The 17,869-nt window shown below is 35.2% G+C and overlaps 1 protein-coding gene across 1 annotated transcript in view; it reads left to right on the top strand.

Moving 5' to 3' along the window:
- The window catches only part of LOC138317151 (hypoxia-inducible factor 1-alpha-like), a 39,506-nt gene extending 22,626 nt beyond the window's left edge, over window positions 1-16,880 (top strand). The window contains exons 6-14 of the mRNA XM_069258710.1: window positions 7,437-7,584; window positions 9,168-9,352; window positions 9,700-9,783; window positions 10,581-10,720; window positions 11,071-11,205; window positions 11,507-11,622; window positions 12,177-12,421; window positions 12,947-13,068; window positions 13,701-16,880. Coding sequence (XP_069114811.1) covers window positions 7,437-7,584; window positions 9,168-9,352; window positions 9,700-9,783; window positions 10,581-10,720; window positions 11,071-11,205; window positions 11,507-11,622; window positions 12,177-12,421; window positions 12,947-13,068; window positions 13,701-13,859 — 1,334 coding nt within the window. The 3' untranslated portion in view covers window positions 13,860-16,880. The remainder of the gene's footprint in view (window positions 1-7,436; window positions 7,585-9,167; window positions 9,353-9,699; window positions 9,784-10,580; window positions 10,721-11,070; window positions 11,206-11,506; window positions 11,623-12,176; window positions 12,422-12,946; window positions 13,069-13,700) is intronic.
- The last annotated feature ends 989 nt before the right edge of the window (window positions 16,881-17,869 follow it).

Consider the following 17,869-nt stretch of genomic DNA (forward strand, 5'->3'; position numbering starts at 1 on the left):
ATGTATACCTAATGCGTCTGAGAAGTACTATGTGTGGCTAAGAGGTACATCTGAAATTGACAGTTTGATGTATACCTAATGCGTCTGAGAAGTACTATGTGTGACTAAGATGTACATCTGAAATTGACAGTTTGATGTATACCTAATGCGTCTGAGAAGTACTATGTGTGGCTAAGAGGTACATCTGAAATTGACAGTTTGATGTATACCTAATGCGTCTGAGAAGTACTATGTGTGGCTAAGAGGTACATCTGAAATTGACAGTTTGATGTATACCTAATGTGTCTGAGAAGTACTATGTGTGGCTAAGAGGTACATCTGAAATTGACAGTTTGATGTATACCTAATGTGTCTGACAAGTACTATGTGTGACTAAGAGGTACATCTGAAATTGACAGTTTGATGTATACCTAATGCGTCTGACAAGTACTATGTGTGGCTAAGAGGTACATCTGAAATTGACAGTTTGATGTATACCTAATTGTCTGAGAAGTACTATGTGTGGCTAAGAGGTACATCTGAAATTGACAGTTTGATGTATACCTAATGCGTCTGAGAAAGTACTATGTGTGGACTAAGAGTACATCTGAAATTGACAGTTTGATGTATACTAATGCGTCTGAAAAGTACTATGTGTGACTAAGAGGTACATCTGAAATTGACAGTTTGATGTATACCTAATGCGTCTGAGAAGTACTATGTGTGGCTAAGAGGTACATCTGAAATTGACAGTTTGATGTATACCTAATGCGTCTGACAAGTACTATGTGTGACTAAGAGGTACATCTGAAATTGACAGTTTGATGTATATCTAATGTGTCTGACAAGTACTATGTGTGACTAAGAGGTACATCTGAAATTGACAGTTTGATGTATACCTAATGTGTCTGACAAGTACTATGTGTGACTAAGAGGTACATCTGAAATTGACAGTTTGATGTATACCTAATGTGTCTGACAAGTACTATGTGTGGCTAAGAGGTACATCTGAAATTGACAGTTTGATGTATATCTAATGTGTCTTAGAAGTACTATGTGTGACTAAGAGGTACATCTGAAATAGACAGTTTGACATATGCATGATTTAGCATTATTATACTTTCAATAACAGTAACTATAGTCTGAGAAATGATAATATTTATAACTCGTTTGAATAACCTTTGATGATTTTATGAATAACAAGGCTCAACATGTGTATATATAAACAAAATGATCCTTTAGTAAAATGATGTGAAATATATTGTGTAGCATTTTCTGGACAAATAAAAAAGTTTAAAGATTTGGCATTTACTTAGATAAAGATTTAGTCATCATGAGGCTTGTTAATGGTCATTTTATTACCTAATAAAGCCATTTGAGTACTTCAGACTCTTTTGCCGGACCTCTTCATCTGGTTTAGCCTGCAGATCCTTGTCTAACTGAAAGCTGATTGTTTTAAAGTTTTGATGCTAACCATACATATATTATCTCCATTCAAAGGATACAGGGGGATTTTTACATTTGGATTTTGTGCTTTACTGTTGCCTTAGTGTATAAATGTGTGTTTGACTGAAGAAACACCCTAGTTATAAACCTATAAACTGGTATTATCACGGAGAAAATATCCCCAGTTAGACAAGGTCAAGGTCATTGTTGATTACTTATCAAGGGAGGGACCGTTTTTCTGTTACCAGATAAAATATATTCTAGTTGTATCTCTTTACTGCACTTCCTGTCATATATACTTCATACAAAGTGGATGTTCAGTAAGATAGAAATGTCTGGAGATATGCCCATTGTGACCGTTAACTGATCCACCCCCACAGACATATTTGAGCTTTTCCAATTCAAACTGATGGAATAGTTCATTGTGAATTTTCAGGGGTGCATAAGTTTAGGTCCATCTGTTAGTAATACTCGGTTATAACTTGACACAAAATTGAAATTATTGTCTTTCATTTTCTAGTTTACTTCTGATTAATCTACCGTAAAACATACTAATTTAAGTAGAGTCAAATTTTAGCACAAATGCGAAAAACTGAATTATGATTTATTATGGTCCGGATATGAATTAGCGCAATTCGTTGGTTCAATACAAAGAAATAGCCTTTTACAAAATTTACATGAATTAGTGATTCAAAGATAGTGTGAAAAGTGCAAAAATAAAACTACACTAAACTTGTGCACACAAGGGGAAAAATGTTATTCTTCAGATGGATTTTCTGAAAACTAACATTCTGTTGAAATGAATTTATAACTAGACTTAATTTATAATCTGATCTGACTTTTAGTGAGTACAAGTAAAACTTGCGCATACAAGGGGGAAAGTGTCATTCTTCCGACGGATTTCTTGATTTTGTAAAATTTGCCTTCTGTTGATATGAATTCATAACCAGATGTAATTTATAACCTGACTTGACTATATAAGATTAAAGAGAAAAGAGGCCCTGGTGTGTATGATACAGAATGTGAAGTTCTACAGATGGTATAGCCCAGATCACTGTAAATATCGTTTACACACAAAGACACTAGTGTCTACCGAAATCCTAATACACCAAAGCTCATTCACTTAGCTGCTCTGGACCTCATGGGAAATCCCGTTTTTATTCATTCAGACAGATCTGGTATATTTACTTCTGTCATGATGTTGCATCACGGTAGTGATTTAAACATTTTAACGTCTTCGATACAACTAACAATCTTTAAGGAACTGAATTCATTTAGCTGTAATTTTTTTATGGTTGGGTGGATTAACAAATTTTTATGTTATTATCTTTGAAATCTGATGTTTTACTCAATATGTAGTTATCTGTTCGTGTACTGTAATCACCGTAATTAACCCCCCTCCCCTTTTCTGGAGAAGAGTTGAAGTTTTATAAACACCCCCATCCCATGGATTAAACAATGTTTTACAACCTGTGATACCTCTAACATCAGCATTGTATCCCATATTACATGAGCTTGCGAGGCTTTTGCATGTGAATCACGACATTATAATGCATCTCAAAGGCTATTGCATGTTTACTGTAACGGATTAATGTACCATGTGTACAGAAATATTTTAAAATATGGCTGACTTTTTCACCTTACAACTTATATTTTGGTTCATTAATAATTTATAAGTGCCCCTTTGTTACAATTATTTAAGTGCCCTGGGCGCTGATTACAGCAAATACGGTATGTAAATTCATTCTGGAACTGTTACATTTGATCATTAACAACTTTTACCGTGGGGCCAGTGGGGGTCCTGACATATTACTACAAACCTTCCATCTCTTGATCGTGAGGTCATGACCCACATAGGGTTGACTGATGGTCTGGAGTCAGGAGTTTGTGACCTACATATGGATGACCTGACCAGATGACCAATGGTCTGTCAGTCACTTTGGCCTTCCTTCACCCACTTAATCTGCCATGTCCTTAAATGACCCAGCCTGTTAATAGAATGTTTGACCAAACAAATTACAAGAGCCACATTGACTGAGTGGTTAAATTAGTTTGACAATGTCAATAGCAGCTGCACTAGCCAAGCCTACTTGAGGCTGACTGTAGATCACCTTGTAAGCTTTGCACTTCCATCAATGACCCTTCACTGTTATAAGATTGCTAAACAAAATAAACCCAAACCATTTTGGCTTTATCCCTAAAATAATAACAATAATTTCTTTATGTCTGAATTCACTCTTCTTGGTACATCTTACACATTATTGTTCTATTGAAATTTACAATGCGTAGGTATATTTGCTGTAGGTGGGGTGCTTGGTTTTAGCTCCACTGCCTTATTGATCAAAGTTTATACCGTTCCTGATGCTGTGCTTCATGCATCTGTAAATTGGCAGCCGATCATCTTTTCCATTACTATTTTTTTTCTCAATAAAAGGACTATAAAGGCCTTACTTGCTCAGGTCTGTTAAATATGCTGGGAGAAACAGCTATACCAAATGTACATATTTTTATAAATGAATGACCTTGACCTTTTACTAATGTTACAGAGGTCATATAGTGTCTGATTTTTATTGCCCGATACTTTTTATCCCCTGCCACGTACCACCTCGGCCAGTTGTGCATCCTTAAAATAATCCTGGCTTATTCAAAAGATATGATACACAAACCAATATGTGTATTACTAATTACTGAGCACTAAAATGCCCCTCTGACAGACACAGCAGATAAGGTATCAGAAAAAGAATTTTCCTTGAACGCTTTCTCTAAAATTTTATGGAAACAGCAGCTGCTGTTTTAATGTTCCTGTTTCGGGTATTTACTTCTTTATCCTCTGGCTTATTACCCAGTTATCATTTCTTTACAAATGTTTGTTTTGTTGGGGCTGCAAACCATTTAAAATGCCTCTTCTTATTTTTATGGGGTCCCCATATGGTTCTGGCTTAATGGCTATAGAAAACCATTCAGGAAAAGCTACCTATTAGGAAATAAAATTCCTGAACCACATCAGCATAGGAAGATAGCTGGTCTGTTTCTGAATGTGCATCTAACCCTTCAACTAAATAATATTTCACATTTAACCTTATCCCAACTCCGTAATAGGAGTATTATAAGGTTGTTGAACTAGTGAGAGAGTTATCGCTGCACACGATAGAATTCTAATTTTGTTGATAAGTGTTGGTGACCATATCTTAAGAATCTTGACAAATTTAACAATTTTGCCCTTAATGTACTCAGATGTGTGACTAATTAAACTTAGTTGTAAACAAGATGTTGACTTCCTGGGAAAGACTACCTACTTACTAGTCATTGACGTCAGTGCTGTGTATGATTCGAAGAACGAGTAGTAAAGCAGTAGTTATGTAACCAACAGTATACGCTTTATATTTGCGTAAAACCAGTTGATGGATTGGCAGCTTCCGTGCCATAATTTCAACCTCACAATCCCCAGATATGTGTCGCTCTTTATGTTTTATACCATTCAACTCAACAGAAGTTACTTCTGTTTTCAGCCCACCTATCCTAAAAGGCCAGTGGTCTTATGTCATTGCATAGTCCGAGATACTCTGGCCCTGACACCAGACTTAGACATTATGACAGATAGATGTCTGGTTTAGGGCCAGAGCGCAGTCCTATATCAAAACGTGGAATAATCCGACACCGTTTGGTATTGGGCCAGGTCATCTCCGATTCAGACTACTTACAAAATATTACCACCGAGAATCGCCACTAACCTTGGTCTTTTCAACAAATGAATAATTTACCTACTCATAGCCATCCATTTCATCACGCGTGCACGTTCTACTGTGTCAACACAGTAGTTTCTTTTCCGCAACTTTAAATTTCCCTCATCGTCGTCGCCATTTTCTCGTAGTATGCAAATCACATTTAATTTCGACGGATTGCTATATTTGGGTAGATATAATATTCATTTAAATTTGTTGAATAGACAAAGGTAAGTGGTGCTTCTCGGTGGTCAGTCTGAATCGGAGATGACCTGGCCCGATACCAAACGGTGTCGGCTTATTCCACATTTTGATATAGGACTGTGCTCTGGCCCTAAACCAGACATCTATCTGTCATAACATCTCAGTCTGGTGTCAGGGCCAAAGTATCTCAGGCTAGTCATTGCAATGCAATTCTGTTCATTGTCGGTCACCATTCCTAAAATAATTTCTTTATAAAATCACTGCACTAGTCATCTATAACTTGTTGCATTGTTTCTTAAATTTTGGTCTGAAGCATATGTTTTTGAGATTGGGAACTATTCATTGTGCATTAACTTGCCAGTCATTCTGTACTATGTGCCCTACAATTTGCCTTCTGTAAACTTTTCACATTTTAAAGCTCTTTTCTGGTTCCACCAGTGGGATTGAGGTGGAGTGCCTGGAACAATACTGGAGATGGTGTCCTGACCTGGAGTTGTAGTGGGTTTTTTTGGGTGTGTCCAAAAGCCAAGATGGCCACCACATAGCTCGAGACCATCTTGAAAAACATGTTATATTTTCTGCAGTTGAACAGTTTAAATAAACTAAAGTTGATTATATTTTTTTCTGGAATTAACAAAAAAATATAAAGAGTTGTAACAAAAGTAGTTGTATACCACCAACCAGAAATTCTGAGATTGCAATGTAGAAATTGTTTCTTTCCGGAACTGAAAGTTTCCTGGGTGGAGAATTGGCTAGCTGATTTATTCCCCAGTGAAAGAACTGGCTAACTGATCACTTCTCTCCCCTCCCTACCCTCCCTAACATTCCCCCTCTACCCCAGGAAGATGGAAGATCCTGATATTATTTTCTCTTGGATATGAACCACTATATCATCGGTCATTTGTACTGGTATTTTACTTGTATTACTACAGAAATGTAATTAACATTTTGGTTTAATATAATTATCAATTTTCGTCAAGAGTGAAATTATTTAGACCTGTTCAGGGAGATAAATGCTTTTGTATATAATTTGTGGTAAGGGATAATGGGTGTTGGAGTGAGAGGTGGTTGGGAGGGGGGGGGGGGGGGGGGGGAGGGGATGGAAGGGGGCTGAGAGAGGGTTGATGTTTAATTTGATGAGAGTTAGTTTTTACCATACTGATATCTGAAGCGATTACCATTACGGTACTCAACTAAAAGGTTTCTGAAGTAGCTTTCTTGACATACTGATAAACACTTACAACATTTAGTAACATTGGTGTACTATTACAGCTGACAGCCCCATGTCAGTCAGTCCTCCAAGGTCACATAGGTCAAACAAGGTTACAGAGGTCATTATGTAGGCCAGGTTATAGCAGTAGGTTCTAAACCTCCTGTTACTGCTTGACTCACTTGTAGACTACAACATTGGGGAATTTGGCAACACCTATGAATGTTTGTTTTCTATGCCCCAATTGGGTGTGTGTGTGTGTGTGGGGGGGGGGGCATCAGTGTTCATGATTTACTTGATTTCCATGAAGATATTTGATCACTTCCTTTCACCAGTCAGTACAAGCAATAAAATTGACCTTAAATCCTTCGTTAATAGCTTAATTACAAGCTCATTTATTTGTCAATAATTGTATGTTTAAAATTGACAAGAACTTATAGTGGTACATTGTATCGGTGTTGTATGTGAATTGTTTTATGTCTTTTGTCTGATTCTTTAGGAGTCTGCTGCAATTACTTTCACCAATGTCCCAAATAATACCTATAAAAAAAGATAGTTGATGTATCTTGTTTTTACAGTTGATGCCAAACTGATATTATGATTTTAATCTAAAAATCAATAAAGTTGATGCAGACTGGAGCCCTACAGTAATTAACAGTTTAACGACCTCTGGGGACCACAAAAATACTTAGTGATCTGCACTGCTTGTTATACAATACAAACATCTTATCTTGTACAGTACCTGGCGTACCTTGACAGGAAAAGAAAAATGATAATTATAACCATGAATTGTTGTAAGTGTGTTCGTTATGTTTTACTGTATGGAATTATAGGTTTCTATACTACAGCTGTTTTAATTGTTTTGTTTGTTTCAGTGTTTGCTAAAGGCCAGATGATGACCGGACATTACAGATTCCTGGTCAAGCAGGGTGGCTACGTTTGGGCCATCACACAGGCTACCGTTATCTACCACAGTCGCACACAGAAGCCCCAGTGTATCGTGTGTGTCCACTACATTACTAGGTATGTACACAGAAGCCCCAGTGTATTGTGTGTGTCCACTACATTACTAGGTACGTACACAGAAGTCCCAGTGTATCGTGTGTGTCCACTACATTACGTGGTACGTACACAGAAGCCCAGTGTATTGTGTGTGTCCACTACATTACTAATTATGTACACAGAAACCCCAGTGTATCGTGTGTGTCCACTACATTACTAGGTACGTACACAGAAGTCCCAGTGTATCGTGTGTGTCCACTACATTACTAGGTACGTACACAGAAGTCCCAGTGTACGTGTGTGTCCACTACATTACTAGGTACGTACACAGAAGTCCCAGTGTATCGTGTGTGTCCACTACATTACAGGTACGACCAGGTACGTACACAGAAGTCCCAGTGTATCGTGTGTGTCCACTACATTACTAGGTACGTACACAGAAGTCCCAGTGTATCGTGTGTGTGTCCACTACATTACTAGGTACGTACACAGAAGTCCCAGTGTATCGTGTGTGTCCACTACATTACTAGGTACGTACACAGAAGTCCCAGTGTATCGTGTGTGTCCACTACATTACTAGGTACGTACACAGAAGTCCCAGTGTATCGTGTGTGTCCACTACATTACTAGGTACGTACACAGAAGTCCCAGTGTATCGTGTGTGTCCACTACATTACTAGGTACGTACACAGAAGCCCCAGTGTATCGTGTGTGTCCACTACATTACAAGGTACGTACACAGAAGTCTCAGTGTATCGTGTGTGTCCACTACATTACTAGGTACGTACATAGAAGCCCCAGTGTATCGTGTGCGTCCACTAAATTACCAGGTACACAAAGTTTTAGTGTATTGTATGTGACAGTTATATGGGCTGATATGGTCTTGGATTTAAGCTTCTTCTAATATAGTACCATCAGCTTTTTCAACCTCAAACACACACATATATATACTATCTCCACACACAAGTATCTTATACCCAGTGGTAGCCCATTACCGGTACCATGGATTTCGTATGTTTCTTAAAGGAGGGATTTCAGCATTAATTTGCAAGGAGCGCCATGTCAGAGTATTTTTTCGTTCATTTTGATTCGTAAATTAAAAATACTACAAGGTTGGTTTGTATTGCTACACATACCATAAACAAGCTTATAGTTATGGTTTAAAATGAAATGAGATATACAATATAGCTATAATATGCATAATGTTCAATCGACCAAAAACACAAAAACATCAAAAAGATTATGAACAAAACATTTGATATTATAGCTAAATATTTCAATACAGTGGCTATCTATATTGATGTCTTGAGTGATAAAAAGAAAGTTGAAGCCTGGAACAATTTTGAGATCAGGAATCGCAAAAATTTGTGTTCTCTGATATCTCTCAACACTCAATAGATTTTAGCTTACATATTAATGCATATAGAATCTCCCATCAATTGCATACACAATGTAGATACTCCCATAAGTTGCACAGAATCTTATAAGGTGCATATAGATACTCGTATGTAGAAGAATATTTGTCCAAAGGAAGGAGAACAGACAGAAACTCTATACCTATTAACTTAAGATAATGACACATTTATTTAAAATTTCTGTTACAGTGGAGTAGAAGAGGCCGTCATGATCATGTCAGATGTACAACAACATCCAGTAGAGGTGAAGGAGGAGCCGCAGAAAGACAACAAAGAGGTCATCCAGTGGAGCTTCGGACCGAGCACAAAGGATGTGTTTGTTACCAAGACAGATGAAGACGAGGCTGACTTCTACTTCAGTGAGGCTCCAAAAAGTACGGATGGTTATGTATAGATATTCAGGCAACTATAAATTCAGTTTACACATATTTGTTAAATCTTAATATCATACCATACAACAGCAAGTTCTATCCTGGGAGGTTTGTTGGAACTGTGAAATCAATAATAGGTAGCTATGTCATGTATCACTTAACAATAAAGACAGATACAACACACTAATTAACACTAAGTTTTCAAAGAGTAATGAAGACAACAAAAATAAAAATCATTCATCATTTTTGTTCTATAATATTTAGGTGTGATATTTAGGTACCAGCTATATACTTAAATAAGTAGAAGTTGGTCCAGGGGAGATAATTCTGTTATTACCTTTTTAATACAGCTCGCAGTAAGCAGTTGGATCTTCAACATCTGGCACCAATTGCGGGAGATGCTTGTGTTCCGCTGAACACAACTTTCTTCAAAGGTATTTAACAGATTTCTTAAATCAACCCAATAATTCTTGAAATAAGTCTGATTTTATTGTACAAAATTATATGTAATCATTTCTGAAGCCAAAAAAAACAACAAGTTTTTGTCTCGCTTGTGACGAAAAGTCATGAGATATCATTGAATTTATTGATGTTGCAATCAGGAGAAAAGTTTCAACCATTCTCACACATCAATCTTTTTATCTACCAAATTTGGTAAATTAACTAATGCCAACTGTATAGAGTAAAAATGTCATACTACCAACTGTAGGGTATGATAGTGTATTATAAAGGACAAATCCAATAGGTTTAGCTCTGCTGATTTGGTGTGATTGGTGAATCTAATGATGACGTTGTCAATACAATGCAAATGATGACTTTAATGTCAGATGACTTTGCCAAAATCAATTCATTTGCCAAAATAAATCTTATGAAGACTGCCGAAATCGATACAAATGATGAATCTAGTGATGACTGAATTGGTTAATCTACATCTACACCTATGGATGACTCTGATGAATAGATGAATCTATTGATGACTCTGGTGAATAGATGAATCTGTTGATGACTCTGGTGAATAGATGAATCTATTGTTGACTCTGGTGAATAATTGAATCTATTGATGACTCTGGTGAATAGAAGAATCTATTGATGACTTTGGTGAATAGAAGAATCTATTGATGACTTTGGTGAATAGATGAACTTATTGATGACTCTGGTGAATGGATGAATCTATTGATGACTCTGCTGAATAGATGAATCTGTTGATTACTCTGATGACTTTTGATGACAGGAGATGCTAAACAAGAAAAGGACATGCCGATGGTCATCCTGAAGGAGGAGCCTGGATTTTCACTGTGCAGCAGAAATGACCCTAAGATGATCAGCCCCAACAGTACTGCCTCCTCCACCCCGCTGTCCGGCTCCCCAAGGGTCAGTGTCCCTGATAAAGAAAAATCTGTATTTTTCATTACATCAGTTTGAATCATCTTGGCAAAAAAAATGATCATTTAATACTGTAAGCCAATTTTCTTACACATCAGTTCTAATTATATTAATTTTGTGACATCTTTTTCAAAGCAATTTCACGGAGATTTAGTTTTGCAGGTTTACAGTTTAATAGAAATACCTTTCAATATAATGGCGGAAGATGCCGTTTAATATAATCGTTTTTAGATAGTGGTTTGCAGAGATACACTTTCATGGTTTTGCCTTAGCAACATGGTTTACAGTAAAAGTTTTGTCTGTACGGTAAGATAATTTCTTTTCTTTTGAATTTACAGCATAGCCCAGCACCTCCCATCACTGATGATTTCCTGATCACCATAAATCCGGCAGATATAGTCGCCATGGATCAGTTTTTCACCTCGATGGACATGACACAAATGCCCATGTCAGACGGTTGCTTACCAGGGGAGGTAACTGCAATTTCTTTAATCCCTCCTACCTTAAAACCACACCAGTAGTTTTGTTATGGTAAATCTTTGCTTTACAATTTCGAATGAAGAATTTTGAGCTTGGGTAATGCCGTCTAAAAAAGCATGCAAAATCTTGTAAAGATTATAAATGTGAACAGAGAGCAAGGCACTTGTAAATCTAACTTGATTAAGCAAATTTCTTCCAATTGAAAAAAAAACATAGACATCTAATACAGCGTAAATGGTTTAGGTATTGTTGTCATCTTTCTGGTTATTCCGTAACCTTGACCTTTGTGTACAGGAAATAGATATGGATACCAGAGCGCCCTACATCCCGATGGATGCTAGCGATGACTTCAGCCTGCTTCCACCTGCACCTGATGAACTGTTCAACCTCAATGCAGACTTCAACCCTGGGTAAGCACTCATTAGATTTGCTCTGTCTAGACAGGTCAAGTAGTCAATGAGTCAATATTTGAACTACTAATACCTTGTGGTCAAGTACTGGGCACATTGCCAGGAACTGCTATGTTAAGTTAGGTCCCTCTTTTGGCCGCCCAAGACAAAGTCCCACTTTTTACATGTTGCCTTTTGTCCATTACCAACTGTTTCTCATTGTTGGAGTTACTGTCCTTTGGTGGAACTCTCCAATTTCTAATTTGAGTTTGAATATATGATGATCATGCCTACCTTTTGACTACAATTTTGCTTGTAAATTCATATTTGAAGCCAGAAATGAAATTTTTGTTCTTAAATATTTCAAGCTGTGGATTATACCAATTTTCCAAGTACATAATGCTTAAGGGCAATTCGTTATGGCATTGAACTTTCAGGATTCTAGAGAAAACAATAAATAGCAATTATATATTTACATGATAGATTGATAGACGGTACTAAGTATGAGTCCTCACAGAGACAATTATTGCTTTGAAAGAGGGTTAGAAAATAATATGATTTTATTTTGTTTGTAGCCTGTTTGGCCGAACCGAGTCTGTGTTCACTTCAAAAGACAAGCTGTTCCCTGAGGAGCCACCACAGAAGCGCCGGAGCCTGTGGGATATGTTGGAGGGAAGTACAAGTGTGGCCACGATGAAACAACCGGTGGACATGGGCATGCTGCAGATGAAACGGCCGCTGGACCAGACCAACCAGGAAAAGGGACCCCCTATCGCAAAACGATCCTGTCCTGATGTAGGAAAGAAGTCACTGAATTGTAGTAAGCTCTTGTTTCTACCTACAGTTAATAAAACCTCTTTTTTTTTTTATTAATTTAATACAGTAAATAATTTTATTTTACTATATTCGCAGTAATAGTGCTCCTCTTCCTATAAGCATCCCTCCCCTCTTCTGAAAAAGGTGTTAAGTTATACACATGCCCCTAATCCCATGGACTAAACTATGTTATACAACAGTGTGATGCTTAAAACATCAGCATTGTAACCCATATTATTACATGAAATTCTTTGTTATAAACTGTTATGGAAAAATGGGTCTCAAAGAAAAGAAAGCATTTGTATGTTTACTGTGATGGATTAATATGAGTATTGAAAGATTTAAAATACCCGGGTAGGACTTTTTTTTTTTTTCTGCATATAGGTTTTGGTCCCCTAATAAGCACCCTGGGCGCTAATTATGGGGATTACAGTATCACATATCTAATATAGAAATTACGGACCTTTGATTTGGTCAATATGATGTTATATTGACCTGTATTTTTGATTTATGTTTTTCTCGTCGACAGGACAGTTAGGCAGTGACAGCGTACTAATGAACTTGCTGCTGACAGGTGAAGACCGTTCTCATGGATATAGTGTATTCAACACACTCAATGACAAAACAGCTAAATCAGCAAAAATTAAACAGGTACATGGTACACGAACATTTGATGTTGTGTTGTTTGTTTTCATTTTCAGGAGATTTATTTTTGTGGGGTGTTCAGATATACCTTAGCCATGCAGTAAAGCAAGCAACTCGCTAAAATAACAGTATTATCAGATATTGGAAAGGGATTTCTTAGATATATTTATATGATACATAATATGATTATAATTCACCAGAAGCAGATATTTTTCATTGTGTAGAGCCTGTTTTGTAACAAATGTTTATTAAGCATTACAAATGTTTGCTTGTAACTTTTAATCGTCTCTATAACTTTTTTGATTAAAATTGTTGGATTTATATAGAGTTTTAAAGAAAAGAAAAAACATGTAAATCTGTTGGATGAGTTATGGCACATATAAGTAACAGTTACATCTTATCTCTCTCTCATAATTATCAACTATTTCCAATTTTAGTAATCAGTCGACTCCTTTTTTTTGACTGACTACCAATATATGAGATTAAGGTTTTAACTTTCAGCATTAATTAATAATGTACAATATATTTGTACCGGTAGTCATTTTTTATTTTCTGTATGGTAAAGTTTATTCGTGATTTATTTCAAGATCTGTTCTAATCCGTTAATGATCTACATTTTTGTCTTGTCTTTGTTTCAGTTGACATCAAATTTGAGCCCCTCAAAATATAGTTTCCTGCCGAAGATTACCCAGCACGACTGTGAAGTGAATGCTCCCTCCAGACCTAACGACGGCCTGCTCCAAGGCGACGCTATAATGCAGGCTCTTGATATTGATTCGTTTACACAACAGATATGATATTGACAGAATCACAACCTATGACTCTTTTTTTTTCTTACATAATGGTACCAGCAATCATAGGATTTTTTTCAGACTTTTCAAGCTTTTTTTTTTTGACACTTTTTTTTGTCAAGATTTTCGTAACAAACTGAATATTCTCTCTTTTGTTATTTATTAGAGTGTTTAAATTCTGATTCACGGAACCAATTCACCACACACACATGAACAGTCTGCTTTGATTGGTGTTAGGGTTGAGAGGAGCTTGTTCTGATTTTTATGACCAGCATTTGTTCTGATATTTTTTTTTTTTTTGTTATTGATATTGTTTTATATTTGTCATTTTACCCTACATGTTGCTCCTAATATCTGTACCTACTGTATCAGTACCCTTTATCAGCCTTCACACTTCATTGCTAGCCTGCAACTGTAATCGCACACACAGTGCCTTGAGATAAACAACTTTTATAATTATCATCAGATAATTTCTCTTCAATCCTCACTCCATTATTTCATCTCGTACTAACATTTTTCATCATATTGCATCAAAATGTTTTTTTCTGTTATCATATTATGTAAAAGTAAATATTAACAACAACAAAAAATAATTAAAAAAAAAAATTTAAAAAAATATAAAAAAAAAATATAAAAAAAACAACTAAAAAAAAAATAAATAAATAAAAAAAAATTATGAGAGAGAATTCTTATCTGGAAATTTGTTTTTCCAAACAAGGGCATAGATTTTTCTGTATGCCTATTGAAGAAAATTTACACTTATTAAGAATGAAAGACTATACCGTTTTGTGTTTTGTAGACTTGTATTGGCTAATTTTGAGATTATGATGTGTATTTTATGACTATGTGTAGTATACCTATGATATATTGTGTAATACACTGGTTTCTTTATCGTATGAGTGTAACAAGTTTTTCATATACCGGTTGGTACCTTTTGAGATGCTATTTTTTTCTCCTATGGACATGTCATGTTTGTTGTTCCTTTGTATAAATCCATTCTTTCATTATTACAGATACCAAGGCAACGACACACATAGTAGTTGTCATTAATTTTCAAAATTATAGAATATTTTTACATACCTAGTAAACATCCTATTACAAACGAAAGAAACTTTTTTTAGAGGACCATGCAATTGCTTTATTGTCTGGGAAAAATTCTTATTAGAATTCCCGAAAATTGTAACATATTTTTAGCATTTGATTTATGTATTTTGTTTAAATATGTAAAACTAATCAAACAGTTTTTAAATATATGCAGTAGTAACATGTGTATACCGAACCTTTTAGGACCATCAAAATTACTTAATTAAAGCATATACATGCAGCTGGTTATGCACATAAAACATAGATATTTTAGAAACATTGACCGAATGAAAATTACTACAGTAATTTTATAATTAGCCATAAATTTGTTATAAACGTGTTCGTTATAAAAGTGTTTTACTGTATATACACATGTTTATACAAACTACATCACATCATCACATGATATCATTTTGCTAACAATAAATCGTAGGCATTGACATTTGATCATCTCTGGACTAAAAATAAAAATATCAAGCTTTGCAGGTGTTAATATTTGCTATATTTCAAGGTTGCTTTCTGCCAAAAAAGAAAAAAAAATTGAAATGTTTTTCATACAACTTCTGCTTTTTTCGGCTCTTTGTGATAATTTTCGAGCAATATTCAAAGAAATCCTGATGTTTGTAGGCTTACTAAAATTTGAATTAAAAAAAAGTGCATGCATAAGCCTTGCAGTATAGGTCAATTGAAATGTTTTACATTGATCAGCTGAATTAATATGAAAATAGCACTGAAGTTTCGCTACACTTAATGGTATAGTGGTTGTTGCGAATTCAATGACATTAGACAGAACTTCTTAAAATCAAAATTATCTTTCAGAGCCCTTCATAAAATAATTTTATAAAAACTCTTAAAAAGGTAGTTTTAATGAATTAAGATATTTTTCTCCAAATTTGATAGTGATTTTCTACCATATTTAAGATTGATAAAAAAATGGTATCAGGGACAATCTAATTAGGGTAGAAAAATTTTTATAAATCAATAATAAATCAAGACAGAGCAAATGATAAATATAATGTTTCAAAATATTTCTAAATATCTTAACATTATGATACATGTATATGCTTTCCTTGCAGTATTGTTATGTTTTGTGTACATATACACTTATATTTGTCAAACATTTAGATATTTTCTGATACACCTGTATTTGTCAAGCATAAGAATATTTCATGATACACCTGCATTTGTCAAACTTCAAGATATATTTCCTTTTCTCAAATCATTATGTACATATAGATACACATGTATTTGTATGTTACATTATGTACGTATAGATACACATGTATTTGTATGTAACATTATGTACGTATAGATACACATGTATTTGTATATTACATTATGTACGTATAGATACACATGTATTTGTATATTACATTATGTACGTATAGATACGCATGTATTTGTATGTAACATTATGTACGTATAGATACGCATGTATTTGTATGTAACATTATGTATGTATAGATACACATGTATTTGTATGTAACATTATGGACGTATAGATACACATGTATTTGTATGTAACATTATGGACGTATAGATACGCATGTATTTGTATGTAACATTATGGACGTATAGATACACATGTATTTGTATGTAACATTATGTACATATAGATACACATGTATTTGTATGTAACATTTAGTTGTTATCTATACATAGTATATATTTAGCTAACAAAATGTTGTACATATATACGTCTTATCCAAAAAAAAAGCAAGGTTCGCGGATTTTATGCTGTTTTACATATATGGTCATATTTCACATTTGATGACTTTTGGAAAAATTGTTGGCAAAATGTGCATGTATACTGATATAAATTTCATGGTTTAATGGTTTATCACATTGTTATTAGGTAATGCATCAGGGAGTTGAACTCCTGATCTTAACATACATGCTTGTTGTCATTTTACTAGTGTAGTGATAAATAAAATATAACTGTAACCATGTCTTCTGTTTTGTTTCATCTTTGATACTCCAGGGTTTCCAATCACTTACGATCTCTTCACCCCTGGACTAATTCATAGTAAAATTGGAGGCAGCTCAGGGAAAATAGCTGAACCAATCACAGGCGTGCAAATATTTCCTTTGAAGACTACAGAGAGAACAACACCCAACATCAAAGCCACACAGCCAAACACAGTGTACTGTTGCACGGCTCTTTTGATGTACATCAAAAGACTAAATTACCTGTTTTGTTCTGTTGCCTCCAATTTTACTATGAGATAGTCCAGGGTTGAAGATAACTTAAGTGATCGGAACCCCTGGAGTATGTTGATGGTGTTGTTTGTAATTAAGGAAATCAAAAAAACCTTCGCTGTCAATAGAATGTGAAGTCTTGTAAACCAAACTAAACTAAGGAAATCTAGCCTATGCTTTTTTCTCAGAGTTTATTAATTAATGTAAATTTCTGAAAACTTTACAGAGAATTTAAGAAAGGAGTGCTGATCTGAGCTTGGTTATTCAAAGCATGGTTAACTTAATCATTTGACAAGTGAAATATTCATTTCTCATTTGCAGCAAAATTTGTGATCATATCTTCACTAAACTTAACAAGTAAGTAAAGAGTTCTTAAGATTTTTTTTATAAAATTTCGAAAAAAAAAATTCATCAGAATTAATTTCATTTTGATTTGAAAGTTGTTGTTAAATAGATGATTAGCCTAATCACCTTTTTAACAACACTAAATGTACAAATTCCATTATTAAGTGTCCTCTATCAACCACGTGAAGGTTTATTCAGTTACGGGGCCATGCCATTTCGGGCTCACAGACAGGCTCCTTTGGTTTTTCACCAAGCTGTTGCTGGTTGTCGTGGGCTTTCTGCACTCCAGGGGAATAGATGTTCACAATCTATTTCGACGATTCCCTCATGCTCCACCTGTGCGTGGAATATTTGGTGCTGACAACCGTCTGGTCCTTGAAACTTTTGCA

This window comes from Argopecten irradians, chromosome 3 (assembly GCF_041381155.1).
Source record: "Argopecten irradians isolate NY chromosome 3, Ai_NY, whole genome shotgun sequence".
In the NCBI taxonomy this organism is placed as follows: Eukaryota; Metazoa; Mollusca; class Bivalvia; order Pectinida; family Pectinidae; genus Argopecten; species Argopecten irradians.